General features: G+C 43.7%; 1 protein-coding gene across 1 annotated transcript in view; it reads left to right on the top strand.

Moving 5' to 3' along the window:
* Window positions 1-105: 105 nt before the first annotated feature.
* The window catches only part of LOC126537611 (protein saal1), a 28,868-nt gene continuing 3,206 nt past the window's right edge, over window positions 106-25,767 (top strand). The window contains exons 1-9 of the mRNA XM_050184764.2: window positions 106-293; window positions 367-488; window positions 2,385-2,507; window positions 11,732-11,815; window positions 12,354-12,433; window positions 12,504-12,563; window positions 14,400-14,515; window positions 22,560-22,683; window positions 25,441-25,526. Coding sequence (XP_050040721.1) covers window positions 281-293; window positions 367-488; window positions 2,385-2,507; window positions 11,732-11,815; window positions 12,354-12,433; window positions 12,504-12,563; window positions 14,400-14,515; window positions 22,560-22,683; window positions 25,441-25,526 — 808 coding nt within the window. The 5' untranslated portion in view covers window positions 106-280. The remainder of the gene's footprint in view (window positions 294-366; window positions 489-2,384; window positions 2,508-11,731; window positions 11,816-12,353; window positions 12,434-12,503; window positions 12,564-14,399; window positions 14,516-22,559; window positions 22,684-25,440; window positions 25,527-25,767) is intronic.

Genomic DNA, 25,767 nt, shown 5'->3' on the forward strand with positions numbered 1-25,767 from the left:
GCAATATTTTGATGCATAACGAAGTATATTTTAAATTTGTGCGCACAATAAATTGACAATAATGTACAACAAATGCAGAAGGTGAACGAGAGCGAGTCTATGGTGTACAGTGTACCCAACATGGCAGCGCCCATCAGTACGCGCGTTTCGTGTTTGGATAGTTGTTGCTTCCGTTAGAGATAGGCGTTAGAATTTTATTGATCAGAAGCAATCTGCTGTATCTCTTGTTGTGTGCGACATCCTGGATGAATGTCGTTGGTGAAATAGTGCTGCCGTGACGATGGATGATTCAGGTAATGTTATGCGCCAGCGCTGTTCTGTGTTGAAAAGCTTTGGAACTTTTTGACGACGCCCCCACCCTTCCAGAAAGAAACCCGTCGCCTCCGCCGGAGATCGTAGAAGCCGATGAAACCTCGAGTGGAGACAGGATCGGAGAAACAGTGTTTAGCCGACACTGGCTGTTTCAGTGCCTTTTGAAAGCCATCAAAGTGAGTTTAGATTACATGCTCTGTGTTTATGTTGTGTGCGGCAACACCGTATCGGCACAGAGCAGAGTGGGTTTGCTACCTGAAGGCCACGTAATTTTGTGTATGTAATTTGTAACCTTGTAATTTCTTGTATGTAATTTGTAACCGAACTGACAGATGTCGACAGGCGCTGATTATAATTTCGCTAAATGGAGAACTTCGTTAGACTGAAGATCACTCGCAAAATTACCGGGAAAAATTTTATTGTGAAGCCAAAAAGGTAGTTTTCGCACATGCGCAAATTGCCAGCACCTTAATTATGCACTTGTAGTTTAGTCAGCGAGTCAGGAGCACCGGCAAATCGATCGCCAGTGGACATAAAGAAACACGAACGTCACTCCGCAGAAACATGCCCAGACTCGGCTTGCAATGTGTTCTTAAAGCAAGGGAAGGCATTGAATTCTCAAATGCATTCTTGAACAAAAGGCCAAGCTATGTTGCTACACCACAGTGCATTTGTAAAGGTACACAATTTATGTCTGCTTTCATTTTAAACTTTGATTCTTTTGAGATTCACTTTTATGTGACGACAGAAAAGTGCATTGTGTATGCTGTAGCTTAGAGAGAGAGAGTCATGCCAATGAGTAACTGCAGTGATAGCACAAATTGCACTCACTCAAATGGGAGGTGACAATGGCTGCGGTCCTTTAGTGATGCTTGAGAGCTCCGTTGTCTTTTCTGCATACGTGATGGTGAAAGCAAGGATAAATTTTCGTCTCAGTGTGTGTGCGTTTTCATGTGCATGATGAACTAAGATGCATGTCAGAAAATAGTATAGCAATTATGAATCATGTCACTGACTAACAAATTACGATATTGACGTTTCGGTGCCCATATGGAAACCTTGTCCGCAAAATACAAATGAAATGGCTGTCGTTGAAACAGTTGATGTACTTTTGAATATGTGGCAAAGTGATTTTGCATAGATGGGGTGAAGATTGCCATCTATTCTGTTGATTGTGTTGTCAGTAGTTTGAATGATGAGTGATTCTAGATGAAGCCATGATTATACATTTCGGTCTGTTGCCAACACGCTTGCACCATCCCAATAAATGGTGTCCAGATGCTTGCACGTGCTCCGCTAAGGTGTTTGTCGACATGTTTCCCTTCTTGACGTCGTTCTGGTGCTGCTTCAAACTTCTGCTTAGATTTCCAGTTTCACCTATATACACAAACTTGCAATCTGCGCATGTTATCTTGTACACATCACCAGGAAACTTGCATTTGGGCAGAGTGTGGTTTACATTGATGAGATCCTGTCTTAGTTTACTGCTCGGCATGTGTGCTATATGCGTGCCGTGTTTCTAAAAAACGTGCGCGAGTGCTTCACTTATCCCTGCCATATAGGGGACCGCAGCACGCGTTTTCGGAAGCGCCACTGGGCTGGACAGCGGTCTTCACCCCATATATATGAAGTAACTTTGTCACATGTTTAAGAGGGTATAAGCTGTTTATGTAATGGTGATTTCATTTGTATTTTGTGAACAAGGTTCCCATACAGGCACTGAAAAGTCAATTTCATCGTTTGTTGGTCAGTGACAAGATTTATAATTGCTATACTATGACGTTACCTTGCCAGGCAGTTCTTCATCAAACCCTTGACTAAGTTGTAAACTACGTATTTGCAGTATTTTTATTTTAACCAATATATTTTCTAATATTGTTAAATTGGTACTGGGGAAGCTAAATTCCTTCCCCAACATCTGTTAATACTAACCGTCTGTTGAATCAAACAATTTGTAAGCTTGTGCTAATTGGTTACATTTAAACTGTTTCCTCTGATCTTGATGTGCACATCCAGTTTTCCTTTGCATTTTTGACAAATGTCATCATTTCCCTTTTTGGCTTCCTCACTAGGCTGCTGAAAATGAGAACGCCTGTGGGGAAGGTGAGAAAGTACTTTCAGAGGAAGAGGCTGTGGAGTTGGACAGAGAGGTTGAGGAGGAGCTCTGCACAGTTTGGGACATGGCCGCCAACTCTGTAAGCCTACAAATGCATTTTATTACAGCACCATTGCAACATTTGGGCAGTCTGCTTTAAGTTTGCTCTGTCCAACCTCTGCACATTCGTCGTCTTGCAAAAACTAGCTTCTGTTGCACATCATTGTTGTGTGTCCGTCACTTTTATTTCATGCCCTCAATGCACAGCGGTGCACCGCTTATGCAGGAAAGCAGCATGTCACTTGCGAAGCAGTCTAGATGCAAATAGAGGCTATTTTGCATGCTGTTTTGTCCTGTTTTCCTTTCTTTAGTTTTTTTTTTTTTACATTCAACACCTATCTCAGGTATCAGGCAGCAGCTTAAAGGGACACTAAAAGAAAATATGTCAGGCTAGATTGAAAGATTAAGCCTCTGTAATAACGAATTTGTCATGCATACGAGAATAGAGCTTCTGTAAGCAAAAAAATGCCGAAAATAGATAATTGGAGTGGAACCACCTGTTTGGACTATGGCACCTCTCATGTGACGGTATCACTGGCTGATTGACAGAGAGTGGCATAGAGGGAGGTCACATGGAGGTTACGTCAACTCGTCCGTTTCGGTGCAGGTGGTTCTGATTGAGGAGCAGCAGCAAACCCTATGGCATCAATTTTCCACACAGCAAAGTGATACATTGACCCACAGAGAATGATAACAGACTTCTAGACGAATAATCTATCGGTCTAGCTCGACTTCAGGATCCTTCACTGTCACTCTAAGCTGTCAGCAGTATGATAATGAATCTTTATGTGCATAGTGTAATGCATTCCAGAGCATGAGCACATAGTGATTTTACTTTCAGGCCACTATAACTTCGTAAAGGTGACTTAGTTGAATCATAAGTTTCTTCTGGCTCACGCATCAGCATGTTAAGCATGCAACGTGAACAGCGATGATCGGCTGTGTTGAGACAGCTGCGCCATGGGAGATGCTGTAGTGAAAGTATCCAGATCAAATTTTATTACTTGTGGTTGCTTAATGTACACCTAAATCTTAATACATTGGCACCTTAAACACATTCTGTGAGACTTGGTTAGTGCCGCTAAACCTCTTGAAGGCTAAATTTGTCTTTTAATAATCAAATTTCTAAATTCAAACTTCCCATCTATCCCATGTCTTTAAACAATACTGACTTTGAACTTACTTCGACCTATGAATACCTAGCAGCCACATCGACACCATCGTTGCATCTGCTAACCGCTGCCTCCCCCCCTCCATTTAATAACCTCTGACAGAGGGCCTTTAGGGTGTCATGAAATAAAAAAAAATAATAACGCGCTGCATTGCATTCAAATTATTTTTGGCTAAGTGATATTGAATTAGGCCAACCAATGTGATGTCCTGTGGCTGGAAGTAGTAACGTATGTTCTTGGTAAAAATCATTAGTAAGATGAGGATACCATTACCGCACACACACGCATGCACGAACACATGTTTGAATTCATGAGCTGTTGTTTCTTATGTGATGGTAAGGTGGGATAAACTGGGATGGTAAGGTGGGATAAGCTAGCTAACCCAAAACCTCACATAAGCAGGGTTGCTTGTATATCATATAATAACTTCAAGAGGTGCTATCCATATGAGACACAAAAAGTGTTTAGATCACATGTTTTGAGTGCCACATGGGGTAAGTAAAAGTGACATGTTGTCATGTTGTGTACGGTATTCACATGTGGTGTGCGGTGTCCATGGGGCCGTTGCGGTGTGTTGATGAAATGACATGAAGACGCCGAAGAAGACAAAGAGGCAATGATGCTGACATCTGGTGAGCAGAAGAAAAAGAAGAAAACGGTAGACGATGAAAGAACAAATTCGGCCACTAGAGAACCAACGCATGAAGAACGAGAAAAAGAACTGGGAGAAGCTCGTGGAGCAGCACCGAAGCGAGCAGTGCCAGACTACAAGAGCTCGTTGGGTTCTGGTCCCAAAGCCCAGCTGCTGCCTGGCTACTCCATCTGCCTGGCGATTCCTTAGCAGGCCACGGTCTGCTACACTTGGACCGTGAAGAGTTACAGCTCTGGGCCTTCAGTTGATTGTCTGGGACTAGACTGTGCCAGACCAACCCTGCCATTTGCTCCTCGTTCGTCCATGACTCGTTCGCCCATGCCTAGCTCGTCCCTGCCGTCATCGTGAAGCGGAATCTACCGACTCGCCACCAGTACATCGACTGTCCACACGGTGAACACCCACAAACATTATTTACCGTGCTGTGGCACTCTGTAGTTCTATGGGACCTTAGTTTATTTGTTGGCTAGTATTAGGCAAGTGTCACAGTACTAACATATTTTTATAGTACTCATCTAATGCGATCTCTCATCATTGTATTCATATAGGGTCAGTCAAAAATGCAAATGGTCTTGTTTGTCTTTGTAACGGAGGTTTCGCCTCCATTACCGTGATTTCTCGAACCCTTCCTCACTATTGGCATCTGTGGCGACAGGACAAAGCCATTTCCACTGAGTTGCGATATTTATAGGTAAGGTGAGTCGACAAGAGCTCATAACACTAGTGGAACGCATGGTACTTCAGGGGGCAGAGTTAAGGACATGGGTAGACATACAATTAGACTGGGCTCAAGAGGAATATGTTAAGGTGTGTGAGGAACGGCTCGTGGAAAGAGAGGTGACAAAAGAATGTCTGGAGAAGGAAGAGAGAGCTCTTCTACTCTGACTTCGACTGGCTGAAGTTGCAGGCAGCAAAGAAAAAGCAGCCCGTGGTTGAGATTCTGAGAGAAAACCGGCCAAGCTTGATAAATCCTCACGACCTGATACTAGTGTTCAACGAAAGTTGTGATGACCTGGATGTGCATTTAAATAGGTTTGAGCATGTAGCTACTGGTCAAGAGTGGCCTGAGGCGAAATGGGCTACAGCTCTTAGTTTGTGCCTCAGTGGAGAAGCCTTGAAAGCCTTCGGTCGCCTGTCACCAGGAGAGTCCATGGATTACAAGAATACGAAAATGGCCTTGCTCCAGAAGTTTTATTTCACAGCCGAAGGCTATCGTGAAAAGTTTTGGCAAAGCAAGCCACAAGATGGGAAAACTGGCAAGCAGTATGCCACGAAACTACAAAGCTTCTTTGACCGCCGGCTGGAAATGTCGAAAACGGTAAAGGACTTCATGTCCGTGCACAACCTTATTGTAGCTGAGCTGTTCTTGAGTAACTGTCATGGTCGTCTGGTGCTTTTCCTAAGGGAGAAGAAATCCAAGACAGTTGAAGAAATGGCAGAAGCCGTGGATACCTTCTTAGTGACCCAACGGTGACTAAACTCATTATTTTTCCAGGACAAGTCGGAAAACAGCAGTTCCAAAGAGCGAGATGGATATGCTTCTAGGATATTGACCGGGACACAGAGCGTCTGATTGCTGTAAGAAACTGAAGCAACACTTCTGTTGCTATTGCCGCAGGCCAGGCCATGATGTGAGGGCATGTCCAAAGTATAACGGTGGTTCAAAGAAAACGGCCTCCTGTAGCGTGTCACCTGATGTGAAATCGCACATGCCTGAATTAACTGATGACTTGCAACAAAATAAATACATTCCCAGTGCGCCAAGAACATGCATCGCACAACGATTACACATAACTTGCCCATGTTACATGGAGAGGTGTTCGGCCACACTGTCTCTGTCTTCAGGAATACTGGAAGCAACACACTTGTTGTACGGTGTTTCCTGGTTCCCGATGCAGCGCTTAAGGGTACTACTACCACCATATTATTGGTTGATGGTTGCTGTATCGAGGTACCGGAAGCAGAAGTACACATTTCTTGCCCTTTTTTTCTGGAAAGGTGATAGTCAAGTGTATCATGTCACTTCTTTACGATGTCATCATAGGAAATGTTTCCGGCTCCCTTGATGCTGATGACCCAGACACAATATGGAAGGAGTCTGCAAACCAGAAGAAACTGACGACTAATGAGGCACCCAACTGTGAAGCGAATGCCTAGCTCAGTTCTGGTTGGTCTCTCAAGCAAAAGACAATGCTGAAAGCTGACGACTGTTAAGTTTGGGAACTTGGAAGTGACACAGAAATCATGTCACCTAGAACAAGATGAAGAGACGACATTGGAACCCCGTTAGGCAAAAGTGGGCACAGTGATCCTTGGCAAAGGGGCCACACACCAGTTATTTACGATTGATAATGGAATCCTGTACCACTGTTACCTGGCTCCAGGCAAAACATTTCAACAGGCGGTGGTTCCAAAAGGTTCGCGAGGCCCAGTGTTAAATTTGACTCACGAAACTGCGATCTCTGGGCGCCAAGGTAGAAAATGAAGGATTGAGTTTTGGAGTCATTCTACTGTCCTAGTGTACAGGAGGAGGTCCGAAAATACGTGGAGTCATGCAACGCCTGCCAGAGGACATATCCTAAGGGCAAAATAGGCAAAGCACCTCTTGGACAAATGCCTCTTATCGATACAACATTTGAACGAGTTGCCGTGTATATTGTTGGACCTCCGACACCTGTTTCAACAAAAAATTATCGCTACATTCTCATCTCGGTGGATTTTGCCACATGGTATGCTGATGCTGTGGCTCTGCCCGCAATAGATTCAGCAACAGTAGCAGGTGGGCTGTTGGAAATGTTTTCCCAGATAGGATTTCCAGGGGAGAACTTTTGCAATCAATTCTGCTTCACGTCAGAGACTGAGGTGAGTGGTTTGCTTGCTCTTAGGCATTTCAGTTTGACACCTTACCCAATGGTCTGCTAGAGAGATTCGATGGTACTTTGAAGCACATGCTGCGTAAGTTGTGCCAAGAGCAACCGAAGTCATGGGACTGCTTTCTTGCACCGCTTTTATTTGCATATCGAGAAGTGCCTCAGGACAGAATGGGCTTTCTTGCAAATAAAGAAGAAGGGGTGCCGAGCACGAGCAGCGGCCACAAGTGCTGTTCTCCAAGTTGCTGCCAGATGAAAAACGAGTCAGGCGTCCGGGTGTGGGTCTAATCCCCGTAGTTGTTTTGCTACATTTCAAGTGGTTCCGAAATGTTGCTGTTGTCTGGCCCTACAATCCGGCAATGGAGCAACTTCACACCAAGTGCGGCTTCGTCCGGAGGGCCATATCTATGAGCGACACCCTGCTGACAGATGAGACCAGCCCTGTGTGGGTGCCACACCAGCACCTCAGCTCGTCATAACGAAGCAGGCGTAGCTCACAGAGTTCGACCGTGCAATATACAAGATACGTTCACGGATGCAGACCTGGAGGCAGACCTGACCACAGCTTTTGAGTACGAACAAAAGGTCAGCTTTACAAAGACAAGCTTGTGCCTCGCTACTGAGCCGTGTCCACCGATCCTTCTTGTCTCTGTCGACTCCACTGCGAGTCCTCCAATGCAACTTGCCTCGACAATGTGCCCAGCTGCCCTTTCCGCCTCACCTGGAGTGTCGCCTGCGGCGTTGTTCTCCCACGTTGCCCTACCAAAGCTGCACGTCTCAAGCTTTTCTGGCGAGCAGCGCAACTGATAAGACTTTTGGGACCAGTACCAAGCAAGTATTCGTGGCAGTGACTTGCTACCCAAGACAGACAAATTTATATGTCTGCTGACATGCCTGTCCGGGTCAGCTAAGACAGCAATTCAGGGTATCCGCCTCACTGAGGAAAACTACAATGTCACCATCTGACCGGTTCGGCAGTCATGACATGCTGGTCGATGACCACCTGGACCTCACAATGGCACCTAATCGCAGTTCAGCCGATCTAGACAAGTTTTGAAATCTTTATGGTGAGTACTTTCCGCACGAGTATACTAGAGGGCCTTGGTGTTTCACCAGATGAGTATACTGCTGTTGTGTGTGTGCGACACATCATCATGAAAGCCTTACCACCTGACTTTGGTATCCTGTACCACCAACGGCTGAAGGAGGCTTCTTCATCGAACAACGCTGACACAGCGGCAGCTACAGCAGACAAGGCCCAGCAAGTGAAACATCTTATGACCTTTCTACAAATTTAAGTAGAGGTGAGGGAGGAAAGCAGTCTCGACCAAGCCAGCTCATCTGCAATCCAGTGGCATCATCAACGTGAATCATGACTGCTTGAGCTAAATCCGCTTTCTGCAGCGGATCTGTCAATTGAAGTAAGATCGCCATACATGCGTCCCTGGCTCCTGTGCAACACGTTGAGCCATACAGTTTAGAAGTGCTCCACATCGCTCACTTCAGAAAAAAAATGCAGGAAGCTTCAGGCGTGGAGGCGTTTCTTTCGCTGCGCCAAGTGCAACTATGTCGCCAGTGAGTGGTGAAGCACCAGAAATTTGCAATGTGCCCACTCTGCTGGGCAACACTCGACGTCACTGTGCAAGGTCTGTACTCCAAGTCAAAACCAAAGTGTCTGAAACTCATTAGGGCCTTCCGTGCAGTGTGCCAGCGGGCTGGAGTCCATCGACACACAACCTCAAGCAACATCCTTGTCTCTGAGTGACAGCGGACTCATGCCTGTATTCCTCCAGACGGGCAGAGCCTGAGTTGTCGCATTAGCGAGGTCAACTCTGCTGCGGTTGCTTCTAGACACAGGCAGTCAGCACACTTTCGTTGGGCAGGACATTGCTCGAGCATTTAATTGTACTGTTCAAGGCGTTGAGCACCTCTGCCTATTCACCTTCAGGACAATGCATCGCCCTGTGACCCTTACATGTGAATGAGTGTCCATCACACTCCAAGGCCAGCGCAGTACCAACGAGAGCACTATAGATGCCCTCGAACTGCCAGAAATCTGCAGTGACCAGTCCACCAGTGGATGGTGCAATCATCACCGTGATGACAAACGTCAGTCTTGTTTGCGCTGATGCAAGCCCTGAAGCAGCTACTTTCCGAGCAGCTACTTCTGATATCTACTAGGACAACAGGCCATATATTTAGATTATCGCCTCAAGTTACCACAGTGGAAACCTGTTTTGGATGAATGGTCCAGGGAACCCTCCACGACTTCTCCCAAGGTTCAAGCGTACAAATCACATCTCTAGTCTTTGGTACTGGAGGGCCTCCCAGAGACGATGTGCCATTGAAAGTAGACAGTTCTTTGATGTTGCACCTGAATACAGTTGGCATACGAGACATCACTGAGGAAGGTAACGAATACAAGTACAAAGCTCCCCTCGTCATGGAAGGTAATGGGACAGTGCCGCAGCTCTTTCATCATTTAGCAAGCTTCCATACAAGAGTGCTCCTGTCCAGAGAACAAGCTGTCACTATGTGTCAGAAGGAGGGCAAAAAGGTGGCAAGGACAAGGAAAACAAGGTAAACGCAATGAACAAAAGAGATGAGGTGCATTAGCGCAAGCTCTTGGGCCAGTTGGTGCACGATGAACTTGAAAAAGGGGTACCGTCCGTGTCTAACAAAAGAGACTTCAAGAGACACGAGAGTGGCAAAATTGCCGATAATGGAATGCCGCCTAAAGCTGCGCCCACGGAAATGCCTAAGGAACCAAAGCCCAATAGCTGCGTCGCAAAGTCTCCCAAAGGCAAGAAATGTCCACCTCCTACAAGGCTGTCCAAGCATAACAGATGAGGCTCAAGGCTATTGCTAACAATGGTTTCATGTACTCCGAATGGTAATTCAACAATGAGTACAAGCACGACAATGCGCAACTATGTCAAGACGCAGGTGTACAGATGCCGCCCTTCCATCATGAATGCCAGTGCACAACAGTCCAGCAAAGCTCGACACAAGCGGAGACACGTACTGCACAAATGCTATGTCAAGCCACAAAAAGGGCGCCTGCGATGGAAGGCCACTGCCGATGCAGGATCAAGTCGAAATGCGAATGAGGACAAGCCAGCATCAGATGTATTATGATGCCCACAACATACCCTGCAGCCAAAAGGACTTGTATTTGGAACTCGAGGAGCAAGTCCTACCACAGGCAATGTCGGGACCAGAGGCTGAACATTACCACTCAAGCCAACACAGGCATTGCTACTGTGATCATCACTTCGATCGATCACCTAGTTCACTATCTGTATCGCTGTTAAGGTAGTCGCTTGAACTACTCCCATCATCAATTGAACTGTCGCTCATTGTGCTAGCATAATGTCTGCTGCTGGCGTCCAATGTATTCACTGAGGCCGTGCAGTAGTGTACTTGCTCAAAACTGGCCATTGCATATTTGTCGCATCAGGAGTGTGTTGCAAATAAAGAAGCAAAAGGGATGACAAGCACGAGTGGCAGCCACGGGCGCTGCTTGCCGAGTTGCCGCCATATGATGAAAAGTCAGACGTTTGTGTCCGGGTCTAATCCCTGTCATTGTTTTGCTACATTGTATTTTGATCTCCTTTTGAGCTAATATATGGCCGATATGTCCGAGGACCCCTAAATGTTCTCACGGAACCATGGACCGGGTATATTCACATGCGGTGCACGGCGTCCGTGGGGTTATGCAGTGCATCAACGAAATGACACTAAGATGACGAAGAAGCAATGATTCTGGCAACTGGCGAGCGGAAGAAAAACAAGGGAACCGGAAATGATGAAAGAACAAATTCAGCCCATTGTGAATTAACACGTGAAGAATGAGAAAAAGAAGAAAGAAGTGCTGGAAGAAGCTTTTAGAACATCACCGAAGCGAGCAGTGCCAGGCCACAAGAGCTTGTTGGGTTCTGGTCCCAAAGCCCAGCTTCTGCCTGGCTACTTCGCCTGCCTGGCGATTCCTCAGCAGGCCACGGTCCGCTGCACTTGGACCGTGAAGAGTTGCAGCTCTGGGCCTTCAGTTGATTGTCCAGGACCAGACTGTGCCAGGCTTACCTTGCCATTCGCTCCTCGTTCGTCCATGACCCGTCCGCCCATGCCTGGCTCGTCCCTGCCGTCATCGTGAAGTGGGATCTACTGACTCGCCACCAGTTCATCGATGCCATGCGGCGAACACTCACAAAAATTGTTTAGTGCGCTGTGGGACTGTGAGACATTAGTTCTGTGAGACTTTAGTTTATTTGTTGGCTATTATTAGGCAAGGATACAGTACTACTACTGCTAGTGTTCATCTAAAACGATCTTTCAGCATCGTATTCAAATAGAGTCTCAAAAATGCAAACAGTCTTGTTCCTCTCAGCAGCGAAGGTTTCGCCTCCGTTACCGGGATTTCTCGAGCCCTTCCTCACACATACCTGTCAGCTAATGGGTGTAGAGGACTTTATGTTGTGAGCAACAGGATAACGAGAGCATGGTGGTTGTTTGATGTTATAATACGACTAATGCAAGTGACTGAAGATTCCTTTGCTTTCTTTCCCTACAGGATGTTGCACATTTCCTGCACGAGTTCAAGGCCTCTGAGATTTTTCAACAGATCATCTCCACTTCAAAGTCACCTCGTTTAGTGGTGAGCTATGATGCACTTTATCTTCTTTCCCTCTCACTTATTTCCAGAACTTACCCTATTGCATCATTTTTTTTAGCATCATATTCACATTTGTTTATCAGAAACTATTTTTTGTTTTTGAAGTAGTTTTAGGGCAGGGTTATTTCTGTCTATAAAAGATGCACCTTTCAGCCAAGCTGAACGCTTCTAAGCACAATGATTGACCATCTGCCAAGTCAGCCATCTCATGAGGATGATAAAAGTTATGAGGCATGCAATGCATAGAACGGTCTGCTAGAGGAGCAGATTTGGTGCCAAGGGAGGAAAAATGCAGTTGGGGGCAGAAGAGGATTAGATAGAGGGATGAGAGTGACAAGTTAGCAACTATAGCGTGGAGTTAGCTGCCACAAGACAGGAAAAGACGGCCATCGTTGGGACGTACGGCGCTGCTGCTGCTACCGGGGATGATGATGATGGTGGTGGTGGTGGTGACGGTGATTATGACTGTACGTGGAACTTTGCTTGCCTGCTATCAAATTATTTCTGTTTGCTGCCATAGGAAATTTTAATTGGAATTCTGGGAAACATGGCTGTTTTCCCTGACCTCAGCTTGGCTCTTTCCAAGGAGGAAGGTCTCCTGTGAGTACACCCTGCAGGCATGCATCTTGTTCTTAACATGCGTTATTACAGCAAGTTGTTGCTTTTCCAGGCAAATGGCTATGCAGCTGCTTGGAGGAACTGACACACCCACGTTGGTTCAAGTGTTGAGGTGAGATGGTGCCTGTGGCTGTTTCACCAAGCCTATTCTTGCCGTTTCTTGTGTATTTATTAGCGAAAATGCTTGAAACTAGAAAACAAGAATGTCTTAGCCTGTTGTGGACTGTTCCAAATGCCCACGTATGAGTAAGCCTTGCAACAATATCCAGTGCAGTTTGATTTCCCGTTTCTGGGAATAGTAGTTGGGCATTCATGGCAGCCAGCTACTGTTGCCCAGAGAAGAGAATTTTCCTAATGCTCATTCTTGGTAAATTTATAAGCCCATCAACTTGGAAATTGTATTGTTCAAGGTCTTTGAATACATAACGTTGAGAATCTGCATGCATAAGATTTCATTATGTTTCGAGTGGAACACTTGAATATTAGAGAATGATTGCAATAGTGGAGCTTTAATCAACACACAACAGGCAAGGTTAGTTGTAGATCGCAATGTCACAGGGAGTTTTGACTCATTTGGAGAGCTTTTTTATCAGATGAACACAACTGTTACATAGGTGAATTTATCATAAGGGAAACAATGCTTATCTTAGCTTGTAAGTACAGAAATTTGACTGTACTACCAGCTTACAATGTTCAGGACAGCTTTTCTAATAGCAAAATATGGATGTACTTGGTGTCGTTCATGGGTGATTGCCAGCATCAGTCAGAAAATGCTTATATAAATGTGGTAGCAATCGGAAAGTGGGCTTTAGTAAATAAATAATAACGCAGTGCCAACTAACAACAGCTTCAAAAATAATATTGCTGATTTTGTGACTGGCTTTGTTCTCTACTAAAATCAGTTGTCAGTATCAGTTGCATGCGCCATTCGTTTCCTCCTTCTATCCTGCAGTAGTATTCTTAGTCAATCGCTTTTGAGGATACATTCAGTTTTGCGTGACACAATGTTCAGCTAGGAGTTTTGCGTGACACAATGTTCAGCTAGGAGTTCCAGTGGAGTGATGGACCTGCTGTTTGCTGGTTTATCCGTTGAATGTACACCGAACGTGACATGCCCGAAAGTGATTGACCAAAAATATGGCCCCTGTTTTTCATGCTGTTTCCATAGCAGCACCCAGATGCAACTAGCCCAGAGCTTTACACATTTATTAAAGCTCCAGGTTTTCCAAGTTGGCAGCTGTCGTGAAGTGAAACTGATATGGCTTGTAGGAGTCAGTGGTTTACAGATAAGGGGGGGCTGATAAGATTTATGGGGTGGTATAACGTGAAAGGGCACACCTAACCAGCTTTGAAGTAAAAATTGCTACATGGTTAAAAGCTAAAACCTTGCTTGAGTAGTTCTGCTGTTGGGAGAACATTCTCACTGTTACGTTTGAGATTTCTGATTTTTTTTTTCTTCTGTTACTGACCTAGTACACTTTTGAAAACAACTTTTACCTTGCATGATTTCGCTGCACATGCATCTTGCGGTGTGTGATGATATTGCAAAAATGCTTTCTTATCCTTTTTTGCCACAACCATATGATGTGTTTAACTTACTTCACTTATCTTTTATGTCGTACTTGCTTTTTGTGCCATGGTATGTACGTTATTCTGTTGACTTGTATTTGCTAGTGTCTCTGCATTATATATATATATATATATATATATATATATATATATATAAACTTCAGTTATGTGCTTTATTCTGTTACATTGTATTGTTCCTGCTATTTTTGTACCTGTACTTCTGTTTACCTCTCTACCCCACTGCAATGCCAAACTGGCCCTGTGGTTACCTAAATAAAGAAATAAATTCTTGATCATTAAGGTGTTCCCTTTCATACTGGTCCTTCCTGTGCGATACCTGCAAAAGAGTCTTGCATGGTCCTTTGTTTTTTCTTTGCAGACTTTGCCACACATGCCTGTCGAATAAAGCCTCCTTGCCATTTTGGCTTCAGGCAATCCGTTCATCTGACAGCTGCCTCTCAGGCATAACATTCATATTGGAAAACTCCATCAATGGCAAGTCTCTCGTCCATGATTGCACATCGCCTGTCTTTTCTCACTGTCCAGCATGCATCGCTCTGGCGTTCCTAATGAAGATCATTGTTGTTCTGTTGACAGCACAAAGGACTTGAAAACGTAATTCTACATGTAAGGTTCGTAACATGCCAGATTACCTGTGAACTCGGTTCAGTTTTTCAGTTTGTTATTGAGCTTACAGTTCTTGAAAGTAGTAAATGTATACATATTAGCGATGCTATGTACTTTCACCCTCTTTCCTTACTGTAACACATGCACGTGCGCTAGTTTACCGGCTTGTTTACAGGCCCAGAAAAGGTCCCTTTAACTGCTCCCGTTTTTCCATGTGGTCAGCTGCATGTCACAGACAAAGACAAACATTACGGTAATGTTGAAATGTGTAATTTATTATTTGTTATCATTAAAATAGTATGCTCTAGTAAAGTTACACCTGTTTGTGGTTTTGACGAGCTGGGAGAACAAAGCACACTTTTTTCTCAGCAGTATAAAGCAAACATAATCTAGCCTTAAAAAAATGTTTGTTGTTCTTTCTTGCATCGTCAGAGGAGGTACGGTTGGCGTCAAAAGTTAGCAGGGCACTATATCTGGCAAGAAGCTGAATATTCCTGCAGCCTGGAATTTAAATGTGCAATTTTGACTAGCACATGTGGCTAACACAATGATGCACTATTTTACTTGCAGCGGGCAAACTTGTTGTTATATACCTTCAAGTAGGACCCCACTTGTTGCGGTACCGCTCAGTTCTTGATTGTTATACTTTGCCATTGATCCTTTGATTGGCTTCTTTTATTACGAGAGAAATTTATTTATTTATTTATTTATTTATTTTACCCTCAGGGCAAAGCATTACAGAGGGGAGTGGGTAATACATAATAACACTGAAAATCCAAGCAACAGCAGAGAACAATTACCAAGACATAGATAAGTTAGAATAAGTGATCAACACAATATATCATTCAATAGAAGCGGTAACAGCAGTCCGAAACAATACAGGGTCAGGAATTGTGGCAATTGAGGAAGGAAGGTGGTTCCAGTCATATGACGTGCGAGGAATAAAAGAATCCGAGAATGTTTTAGTTTTGCATGTAGAAATGCCTACCTTATGTATGTGATCTGTGCGGCGTGAAACATATGAAGGGCGAAGAAGTAACTCGTAGCCAATAGACTCATGATGAAATATTTTGTGAAAAAGGCACAAGCGTGCAATTTGGCGTCGTGATGCAAGTGAAGTTAGGCCCAGGGTAGTCTTCATAGTGGTTACGCTTGATGTACGCCGAAAGTCAGAGAGAATAAGCCGCGCTGATTTGTGTTGTACCATCTCCAGTAGGTCGATCAGACTCTTAACACCAGGGTCCCAGATTGATTAAGCATATTCTAGTTGTGAACGTACGAGTGTGGTATAGAGTAGAAGTTTGATGCTAGTTGGGGCTGCGTGAAAGTTGCGTTTCAGATATCCGAGCATGTGATTAGCTTTGTTAGTGATGTGCTCAATGTGCGCATGCCAGCTAAAATTAGACGTAATATGAATTCCGAGGTTGCTGTGTTCATATAGGAGGTTGTGGCCAAGTACTGCACCAGGGTGGCCAATCCTGCTCTGGTGAGGGAGTGCCTTACCAGTTCTGGTCACCGGGATCAGGCCACACTCCAGGCCTGTTTATGCAATTTTATCAACACGTGGATTTTTTAATTTTTTTTAATCCGGTGGAAAATTGCGCGGCACCGGGATTCGAACCACAGACCTCTTGCATGCGAGGCGGGTGTTCTACCTCTACGCCACCGCTGCAACATCCGGATCATGAGACTGAAATAATCAGAAGAATAAGAATGGGCTGGGGTGCGTTTGGCAGGCATTCTCAGATCATGAACAGCAGGTTGCCATTATCGCTCAAGAGAAAAGTTTATAACAGCTGTGTCTTACCAGTACTCACGTACGGGGTAGAAACCTGGAGGCTTACGAAAAGGGTTCTGCTTAAATTGAGGACGACGCAACGAGCTATGGAAAGAAGAATGATAGGCGTAACATTAAGGGATAAGAAAAGAGCAGATTGGGTGAGGGAACAAACGCGAGTTAATGATATCTTAGTTGAAATCAAGAAAAAGAAATGGGCATGGGCAGGACACGTAATGAGGAGGAAAGATAACCGATGGTCATTAAGAGTTACAGAATGGATTCCAAGGGAAGGGAAGCATAGCAGAGGGCGGCAGAAAATTCGGTGGGCGGATGAGATTAAGAAGTTTGCAGGGACAACATGGCCACAATTAGTACATGACCGGGGTAGTTGGAGAAGTATGGGAGAGGCCTTTGCCCTGCAGTGGGCGTAACCAGGCTGATGATGATGATGAATTCCGAGGTACTTGTATCTTGTAACAGGATCAAGTAACACACCATTAAGAGTATATACTGGCAATTCACTATTAACACGAGAGATGCGCATAAGTTTGCACTTTTCAGCATTTAAAGTCATATTCCAAGTTTTGCACCATGTTGAGATAGCGTTAAGGTCAGACTGAATAATGTGCTTATCACTATCATTTGTTACTTGCCGAAAAAGGACGCAGTCATCGGCGAAAAGATGTACAGAAGAAGAAAGGTTACTGGGTAAGTCGTTAATAAATATAAGAAAAAGCAGGGGCCCCAAGATGGTGCCTTGGGCACACCGGAAAGAACAGGGTGAACGGTGGAATTAACATTGTTGACGGAAACAAATTGCTGACGATGGGTAAGGAACACTTCAAGCCATTTTAGAATGTTAGTGTCTAGTCCTACCATGCGCAGCTTTAGTAACAAAAGATGATGGGAAACCTTATCAAATGCCTTCGCGAAATCTAGAAAGATGCAGTCGGCGATAGAGCGGCAGTCTAAAATTGCGTGAAGTTTGTGCGTGAACAAGAGTAGCTGTGTTTCGCATGAATAGGACTTCCTAAAACCATGCTGAGAAGAATGAAAAAACAAGTTTGATTCAAGGAAAGTGACAATATGTGAAAAGAGTATGTGCTCTAAGATTTTGCATGGGATGCTGGTAATAGATATGGGCCGGTAGTTAAAAGGCGAGTGTTTATTACCAGATTTATGTACAGGAACCACCTTATCTATCTTCCAATCGGCCGGTAGTTCACCGTTTTCCAATGATTGCTGAAATATTTTAGTTAAGGCAAGTGATGAATATATTTTAGTACTTTTCAGGAACTTTGTAGTAATGTAATCGACACCAGCACTGGAAGATATCTTAAGATTGTCAATTATTTTAACTATACCATCAGGATGGATGACTACAGGGTACATTGGGAGGAAGTTGTTATGATCCAGTTGAGGGAAATCCGTAGTTTCACCATTTGAAAAAAAGCTCGAAAAAACACCGTTCAGTACATTTGCACAGGCAGTATCGGATATAGGTTCGTCACTTGAATTCGTTAGTATTATTCTAGACGTTTCAGAGGGGTTAATGACGCTCCAAAATTTTCTTGGGTTATTGAGCAACATACCCAGTAGAGTGCTATTCTGGTAATTTGCTTTAGCATTCATGACCGCAGAATTGTATGTGTAAGCTGCAGACCGATAACGGGACCAATGATGTTCAGTGCGTGATTCTTTAGCTGAACGGAAGAAGCGTTTCTTACGGTTAGACAAGCGCTTAAGATGCGCGTTATACCATGGCGCATGCAGGTGATAGGATATTGCGCGAGTGGGTATGAAACGGCTGGTTAGATCTAAGATTTTGTTCTTGAATAAGAGCCAGTTTGCGTTCACCGATCGCGAGTCGAATTTTTCGAAAAAGGTGGCCAGGAAAGAGCCTAGTTCATTATTAACTTTGTTGAAATCAGCGCGATGATACATGCGTATTATTTTAGTGTGACTAGCAGATTTTTGTATGGGAATGTTTACAGAAAATTTAGCAAAGAATGGTCGCTTAACTGGGGCATGTAGGTTATTTCTGAACACAGTTCTGGGCATGTTGTTAGTACGAGGTCTAATGTACTTGTTGTAACTTCAGTAATTCTTGTAGGCTGAGTAACAGTTTGGGTAAGATTGAACAGTGAACATAAATTAGTGAATTCCTTGCATAGCGCCGAAGAGGAGGATGGTTGCACCGAGGACCAATTGATGCCCGGAAAGTTAAAATCACCCAATAGAAAGATAGATGACGAGGGGTGACGCGTTACTATGACATTAATGGTATCTTGAAGCTCTGCAACAAATGTAGGAGAGGCATTAGGCGGTCGGTAGCATGCGCCTAGGATTATTCTGCGGTAGCCTAGTTGAAGAGATACCCATATAATTTCGATGCTTGACGTTATGTGAAGAGAATATGACTCTATTTTTTTACTGACTGCTGTTAGTACACCACCACCTTGCCGATCTTTCCTGTCACAACGATAGAAGTGGAACTGATTTGATGAATCGAATATCTCAGAATCGCGTATGTATTCGTGCAGCCAAGTTTCAGTTAGGACGACGATGTCGACGGAACACGCACTAATGGCAGAGGAGAGTTCAGTACGTCTTTTGATGACACTTCGGATATTAGTAAATAAAACTGATGTTTGAGCTGCGCTTAAACAATGGTCACTGCCTCTCGGTAACCGTTAGGCAGATATACAAGAGCTAGATGCACCGGGGAGAGGCGAAGGCGTGCGCTGGGTTACCGGCTTGGTGCTTTCTGCGGTAATCTCAAATGTTTTATTGTTTACAGGGTCATACATGGAGGATCTGTCGTTTACGACCAACCTATTGTATTTTAGCTTAAAAGATGGGGAGCCGGGCAGTGATTTGGCGAAGCCAATAAGTTTTTTGTATGCTTGGTGTGTGGCAAACGAGTAATCTTCTGTCACTTGAATGTCTTCTTCTATTATGTCATTTTTACACTTCAGAATTCTTTCTCTGGTTTTGAAGTTGTTGAACTTCACAATCACCGGACGGCATCCAAAATCAGAATACCACCCTAATCGATGAGCCCTATCTTTGTCATTCGGCGAGAGTTCGGGGTCAACGTATTTTGACAGGACATTTAGAAGTTTTTGTTCCGTTTCATCCCATGTTTCATGGGCATTCTTATCGGCGATACTATGAAAAACTAAATTATTTCTACGACTCTGGTCTTCTAATTCATGAATTCGTGCCTGCAGCAGTTGATTTTGTTTGCGAATATCAAGAGCAGTGCATTTGAGGTCCTGCTTTACTTCGTCAATTGCTTCAAGTGAGTGTTCAACTGTCGTAAACCTGGAATTCATATTTGCGAGAGCTGAATTAATACTCTGCTGTCCGCTCCGTAGTTCTTCCATGGTTTTCTTTATGTCTCCGTTACTTGCTGAAAACGCGACTGACTGTGCCTGCAATTCCTTCAAGATACGAAGTATTTCCATGTTTTGCTCCGATTGTGTTAATATGACATTAGCGGCACTGTTGCTTTCCTCGCTCAAGGTGTCTGTGCTCGAAGCACCGCCGATAATTTTGGTACGCGTGTGAGAAGGACCTGGATTTACTTCCACATCTCCCGGCAATAGCAAAAAAAGACAGCTGTTGAAGCACTCAGTCAACACGCTCAAAAACACCCGTGGTGACACTCCAGGTGAATTTGGACATATGGGATATGGACACTCCAGGCAAAGCCGTGATGTTCCATACAAAGTCCAAGTGCAGGAACATAGTGGCTGCATGCTGTATGTTGTAGGTGCGAGGGAGAGCTATCGAAGGTGAGCCGAGAGGTATGGTAGCTTGATGCGGTGGCATCTTCTTCACAAGAGAGGATGTGTGCCATCTTTTCTTGCACGCAAGGGTTGGTGGGGGGGGGGGGGGGGGAGGCAGGTTAGTGCGCATCTCCTCCTCTACTCTGGTGGCTGAGCGCAGCCACTGTCTTAGAAGAAATGTACGGTGGTTTCGAAGGCTAGCCGACCCGAAATAGCCAATGGCTTCGCGTGCCCTGTGTTCTTATGTGCCTGGCTTTCATTGAAACGAGAAGCACGAAGGGGAGCTCGCTCGTCACTGCTGACACTCTTCATTACACCAGTGTTCCTACAGTGCGTGTGCATACCAGTTGTGTGAGATGTGTTCATGTTTGCCTGTGCGTGCGACACCGTGCTTGTTAATTTAGTAAGGAAATGCTTGCGTGCCAAAACGCCATTATGATTCTGAGGCGCACTGTAGTGGGGGACTCCAGATTAATTTTGACCACCTTCTCTGATGTGAACCCAGCGCACAGTACACGGTTGTTCTTGCACGTTACCTCCATCGAAATGCGCTCGCCGCATCTGGCATTTGATCCTGCGACCAGCGGCTTAGCAGTGCAACGTCAAAGCTAATACGCCACCATGGCGAGTTAAGCGAATGATTATGTCAATTTATGCAGCTGATAAAACTACTAACCTTACGTCTTTGCTGTGTGATAATAGATAATAGCTGTGTGATAAATTGCTATTGCAATCAATGCTTTTCGCACTTTTCGTGCAAAACTGCAACATATTTATTTTTATTTCATATTTTCATTTTTTTTTTAAATTGAAATCAGCAGTTAAAATTGTATAATATTATTGCTATTAGCAGTTGGCATTGTTACTGCCATATGCCATGCTGTAACGCCTTTCTTTAATGCGTCTTGTTGCGATGTATACTTAGCTGTACAAGAGTGTAGGAGGTCCCCCTGCAGTCATTAACTATGGGGCTTTCTTAAGTGTAAAACATATGTTTAAAGGGAGATGCTCCTCAAAAAAACATTTCTTTAATATTTGCACTAGAGATTTGAAAATACAACCACATATAGAGAATTTCAAGCAGATTTCAAATATGTCATTAGTTTCTGTGTAGCTGCTATAGTTCTTTAGTCAAGTCCTACGTAATGGCAAAATAGAGTGATTTTGCGGGCACTTTATTGTGTAATAATTTTGTGCAAAACGCTTTGTGCTGTAGCTTGTTTAGCTTATTGTAGACCGCAAAGGGCCGATATCTATTCAAACAGCTTGTACAATTACTAAAACTATATAAAAAAAATTAGGACACTTCAACTAATTTTTTTCACAATCGCATGAAAATTACCTTGTACACTTACAAGTGTCATATACTAACGAAATTCGGCATACATACTGTTGAAGATATGTAGTGCTAATATCTACTTGAAATTGCAATATCTTCACTCAGTAAGTTGCGAAAGTGCATGGTTATATTTAAAAGAATCGAGAAGAAAAAATTTGTTGAAATGTTCAAATTTTTTTGCATAGTTTCAGTAATTGTACAGACTGTTTGGCTAGATATCGGCACTTCGCGATCTACAACGAGCTAAACAAGCTTCCTGTGAAAATTTATTACATAAAAAAGTGCCCATAAAGGTGACTATATTTTGCCATTGCGCATCACACAACTCTAAAAATATAATATCTACGCAAAAACTAATGCCATATTTGAAATCTGCATAGAAAACTCTATACTTGACTGAATCTTGAAACCTCTACTACAAGTAATAAAAAAATGTTGTTTTGAGGGGCGCCTCCCCTTAAATGTGCGCACCTGTAATATAACAAAAGATAAATCTGAATCTGAGAAACTGCACAGGAATACAGCTTTTTCATAAAACCCAAACTTGGTAAACTTTTGATGCCAACTGTACATACAAGTGCTGTTTCTCAGAAACATCTTAAACATAATACCAGCCTTGTTAACTGTGATTACTTGCAGTAGTTGCCTGATTAATGCTTCATTCGGAGTCTGCTTGTTGCTCCAAAAGACTTCATGGTCATGATGTATTTACTTCGCTTTGTAATAAAACACCTCCACATTTCGTTACACTTCTTCCGTTGGGAAATACTGCTGCATCCAGCATTTAACATAACCTCAGCATGTGCATGCGCGGAACAGCCAGTGCAAAGGTCTTCCCTTCCTGCATTTCCATTTTGGAAAGTAACACACTGTCGAGATGACCACTATCCAGCTCTGTATTTGTTAATGACTTCGGCCACATCTCACATGGATTAGCACTGTCCTTGATTCCCTTCTATGTTCTCGCCACTGCCTACGTCTGCTTGCTGCATTCGACAGAGGAGCTGCTCGGCGCTACTCTGCAAGTCTTGGACTGTGTCTTTGATGAAGACTCGGAGATGTGCGCAATGTGTGCAAATGAAAACTTTATCGAGGCACTTTTCACGGCTGCCAGCCACCTGAGGTGAGCTTGAGGCAGTGATTTATTCTGGCTGGGGAAGAACAGGAGTTCCACACTGCATGCATTAAAGGCTAGGAAAGCTTGAATGCAGGATAGTTGAAAATATTTTGTCAGTTTTTTTTATGCTGCACTGCAGAAATAGAAACAAGCAGACACAGAGCAAGAAAGACGAACTAAAGTGCCCATCAAGGTCAACCAAGTGAAGCCAAGGATGTCATAGCAGGAACTAACAGAGTCTTTAATTGAGGTGTAGAAATAAAAAGTTGACAGCTACTTTAGCATGTCCTAAAGTAAAGAGGATGAAGGAGAAAGCCTGCATGCTCGCAAGACATTAGTTCAATTACTTGTCATTGTCATTCAAATGTGTTGTTACTTCTTACTACTTGTTTTCTCCTACCAAAGATTGTGGGTATGAGTACCTGAATAATTCTATCTTTATTGACTGTACCTTAATTAACACCAAAGGCCATGAGTTTCACTCCCACCAATGGTCGTGGGTTCGACCATCAAAGGTGGTACCATTAAATTTGGTGCCATTGTGTTGTGGTCCCGCCAGAGGTCGAGGGCTCGACTCCCGCCAAAGCTCATGGCTTTGCTTGCCTTAATTAATGCCAAAGGTTGTGGGTTCGACTCCCAGCAGTTTTGGTGCCATTGAATTTCGGTACCATAACGCCGAATGGTCAATTTTTTTATAACGCCGGACATTGCATTTTTCGACCCATGAGCCACTTAATAATAAAGAGGGAAATGAAAGTGTAAGAAAAAGACAACACGCTGCTGGTGAGAGCTAAACCCACAGCATGACATTTACGATGCTCTCCAAAATGAATTACTATGGTGACTGTCCTTGTATGATTTCTTGGGAATCTAATGCATCATGCAGAGTTTGTGGGCTCAACTCCCACCAGCAGAATTTTGTCTTTACTTCTACTTTCAGTTCTACATTTCAATTAAAAATATTGAATTTCCTCTCTGCTTTACAAGGCTTGATAGTTTGTTGGTTTCGTTTGGTTATTATTATCAATCAATCAATTTCCTTGGCTCCCCTGATTTTCCTAGCACGTCAGTGCTCCCGATTCTTTTTGGCATATCAGTGTCAAGGCATTCAAAATTACTTTAAGAGAAAGGTTAAGGGAGGAGTGCCAACAAAATTTTGACTACAGTTTCTTCCAGAAGTATAGTATAATTACATCCACAAGGCTGGTGTATGTTGATTTGGCCCTTGTGAGAAGGGATCCTTAATATAATGCAACTGATAGGCTGCAGAAGCAGATGGGGCCAGTTCTGTAGCAACAAGGTGCACCAGTGTGATGTCTCATACAGCAGTGGCATAGGGATGCATTCCATGTCCTGGATGCATTCTGTGGGTCCCACACACGACATTCCTGCAACTTCTACAGTCGAGCATGACACTGCACAGAGGATTCAATACAAATCATTCAAAACTATGGCCTTTAAAAAAGAAAAGACAAAACAGCTCAGCTTGCGTGTAGGCCACAGCCACTTGCAGAAACATCCTAACGAGAGCTTTGAAGTAGAGTATTTCGAAGTATCAAATTTAGAAGCATTTTGTGTGTTCATTGCAATAACACGAAAACTTATGGAACCTAAAATAACATGAAGAGCAGTAGTTGAACATGGAATGTTGCTCTCCAAAGTTTCGACATGGGGACATGTCTTTGTCAGGGCAGTGACTGCTTTCCTTAGCATATCGCTTTTATGTACGCGAAGCTCACTCTCCCGCACCCTCAATGGGTGAATGGGAGGAGAATAAGTCAGAGTGTGGTGTGGTGTAGGTGATGTCAGAGAAGAAAAAAAAAATAAAAATAAATGTAGGCAGATGGAAAATTACAGGGGGAGAAACAAAGGGATGTTTGGAGTTGCGAGAGAGGAGGCGAACCATGGGGCACTGATTTTGGTTTCTTTCGACAAGTGGAGATAACAACGGGAACCAGAAAAGAATTTACGGACATGGGTAGGTGGTGTCCAATCACTGTGCCTGGTCTTCTAAGAAAGCAGGTACTGTTCAACTTATCCCTGGAATTTAAAAGAGGTGGGAAGAGGGGTAAGAGTGGCGAACAAGAATACCTGGTAAGCCTGTGTTTGGTCAGAGTCCTCCAATAGCTTCTATAAAAGAATGTATTAGGGGACTCAGGTACGGTTAAGAGTACAAATGAAAACTGAAAGAGCATGCATAGACATTCGTCTGGGGAAAAGAAAAGAAAAAAGGGGTAATAATAAAGGGCTACTGGGTATATTTGTGTGATTAGTACAGTGAATGGATTCAAGAGCTCCCTTTGAAACATTTATACCTTCTGGTTGGAGTTAAACTTGTGAATACGATACAAATCTCTGTATTTTCTGTCTCTGGGAGACCGGAAGTTTGACTACGATATAAAGGGATGCATGCTGTTTGTGTGGGTGCACTTTTAAAGTGAAGCTTTCTTAACATCTTCCCGAATTTTGAAGGTATTATCTAACCACTGTCAAGCATTTGTTGTGCAAGCATACACACATCAGTGGGCTCTGTGCTGCAAAAGCACATCAAGTTCTTGCCAGGCAGCATGCTCCACAAGTATGCTTCGACAGGTGTAAAAGCGCAGTGACTGAACGTAATGACAGGCGAACAGAAAGACACGTACTAGGAAAGGGGAACTGAGCAGTGGTGATTAGCTGACATATGCACACAGATTTGCTTTGAGGTATACTTATTAGCGTATTCCGAGGTTGAAGTTTACTTTCGCATTTCTCACTGGGCAGCTCACGAGAAAAGTATGGCTCCTTGGATGCATTCTGGCACTTACTGCATGTTATGGACTGTGAGACTGATGCCAAAGAACTCCTCTGTAAGTGTTCCTTTCTTTGCTCATTTAATGTATTATCTGTTCATCATTGCTTTTGACAATCACTCTCTGATGTGGATTACATTGGACTAGCATGCATAAAAAATAAGAACACTGCTATAGACATGGTACTGATGCACTTTAAGTACTGAGCGGTTGTCGATATCCATACTGTTGAAGATGCCAGAGCACTTTGATGGTGCTGTCTTAAGTAAGTTGTTTAGTACTTAGTATGTTTGTCAGA

This window comes from Dermacentor andersoni, chromosome 4, assembly GCF_023375885.2.
Source record: "Dermacentor andersoni chromosome 4, qqDerAnde1_hic_scaffold, whole genome shotgun sequence".
In the NCBI taxonomy this organism is placed as follows: Eukaryota; Metazoa; Arthropoda; class Arachnida; order Ixodida; family Ixodidae; genus Dermacentor; species Dermacentor andersoni.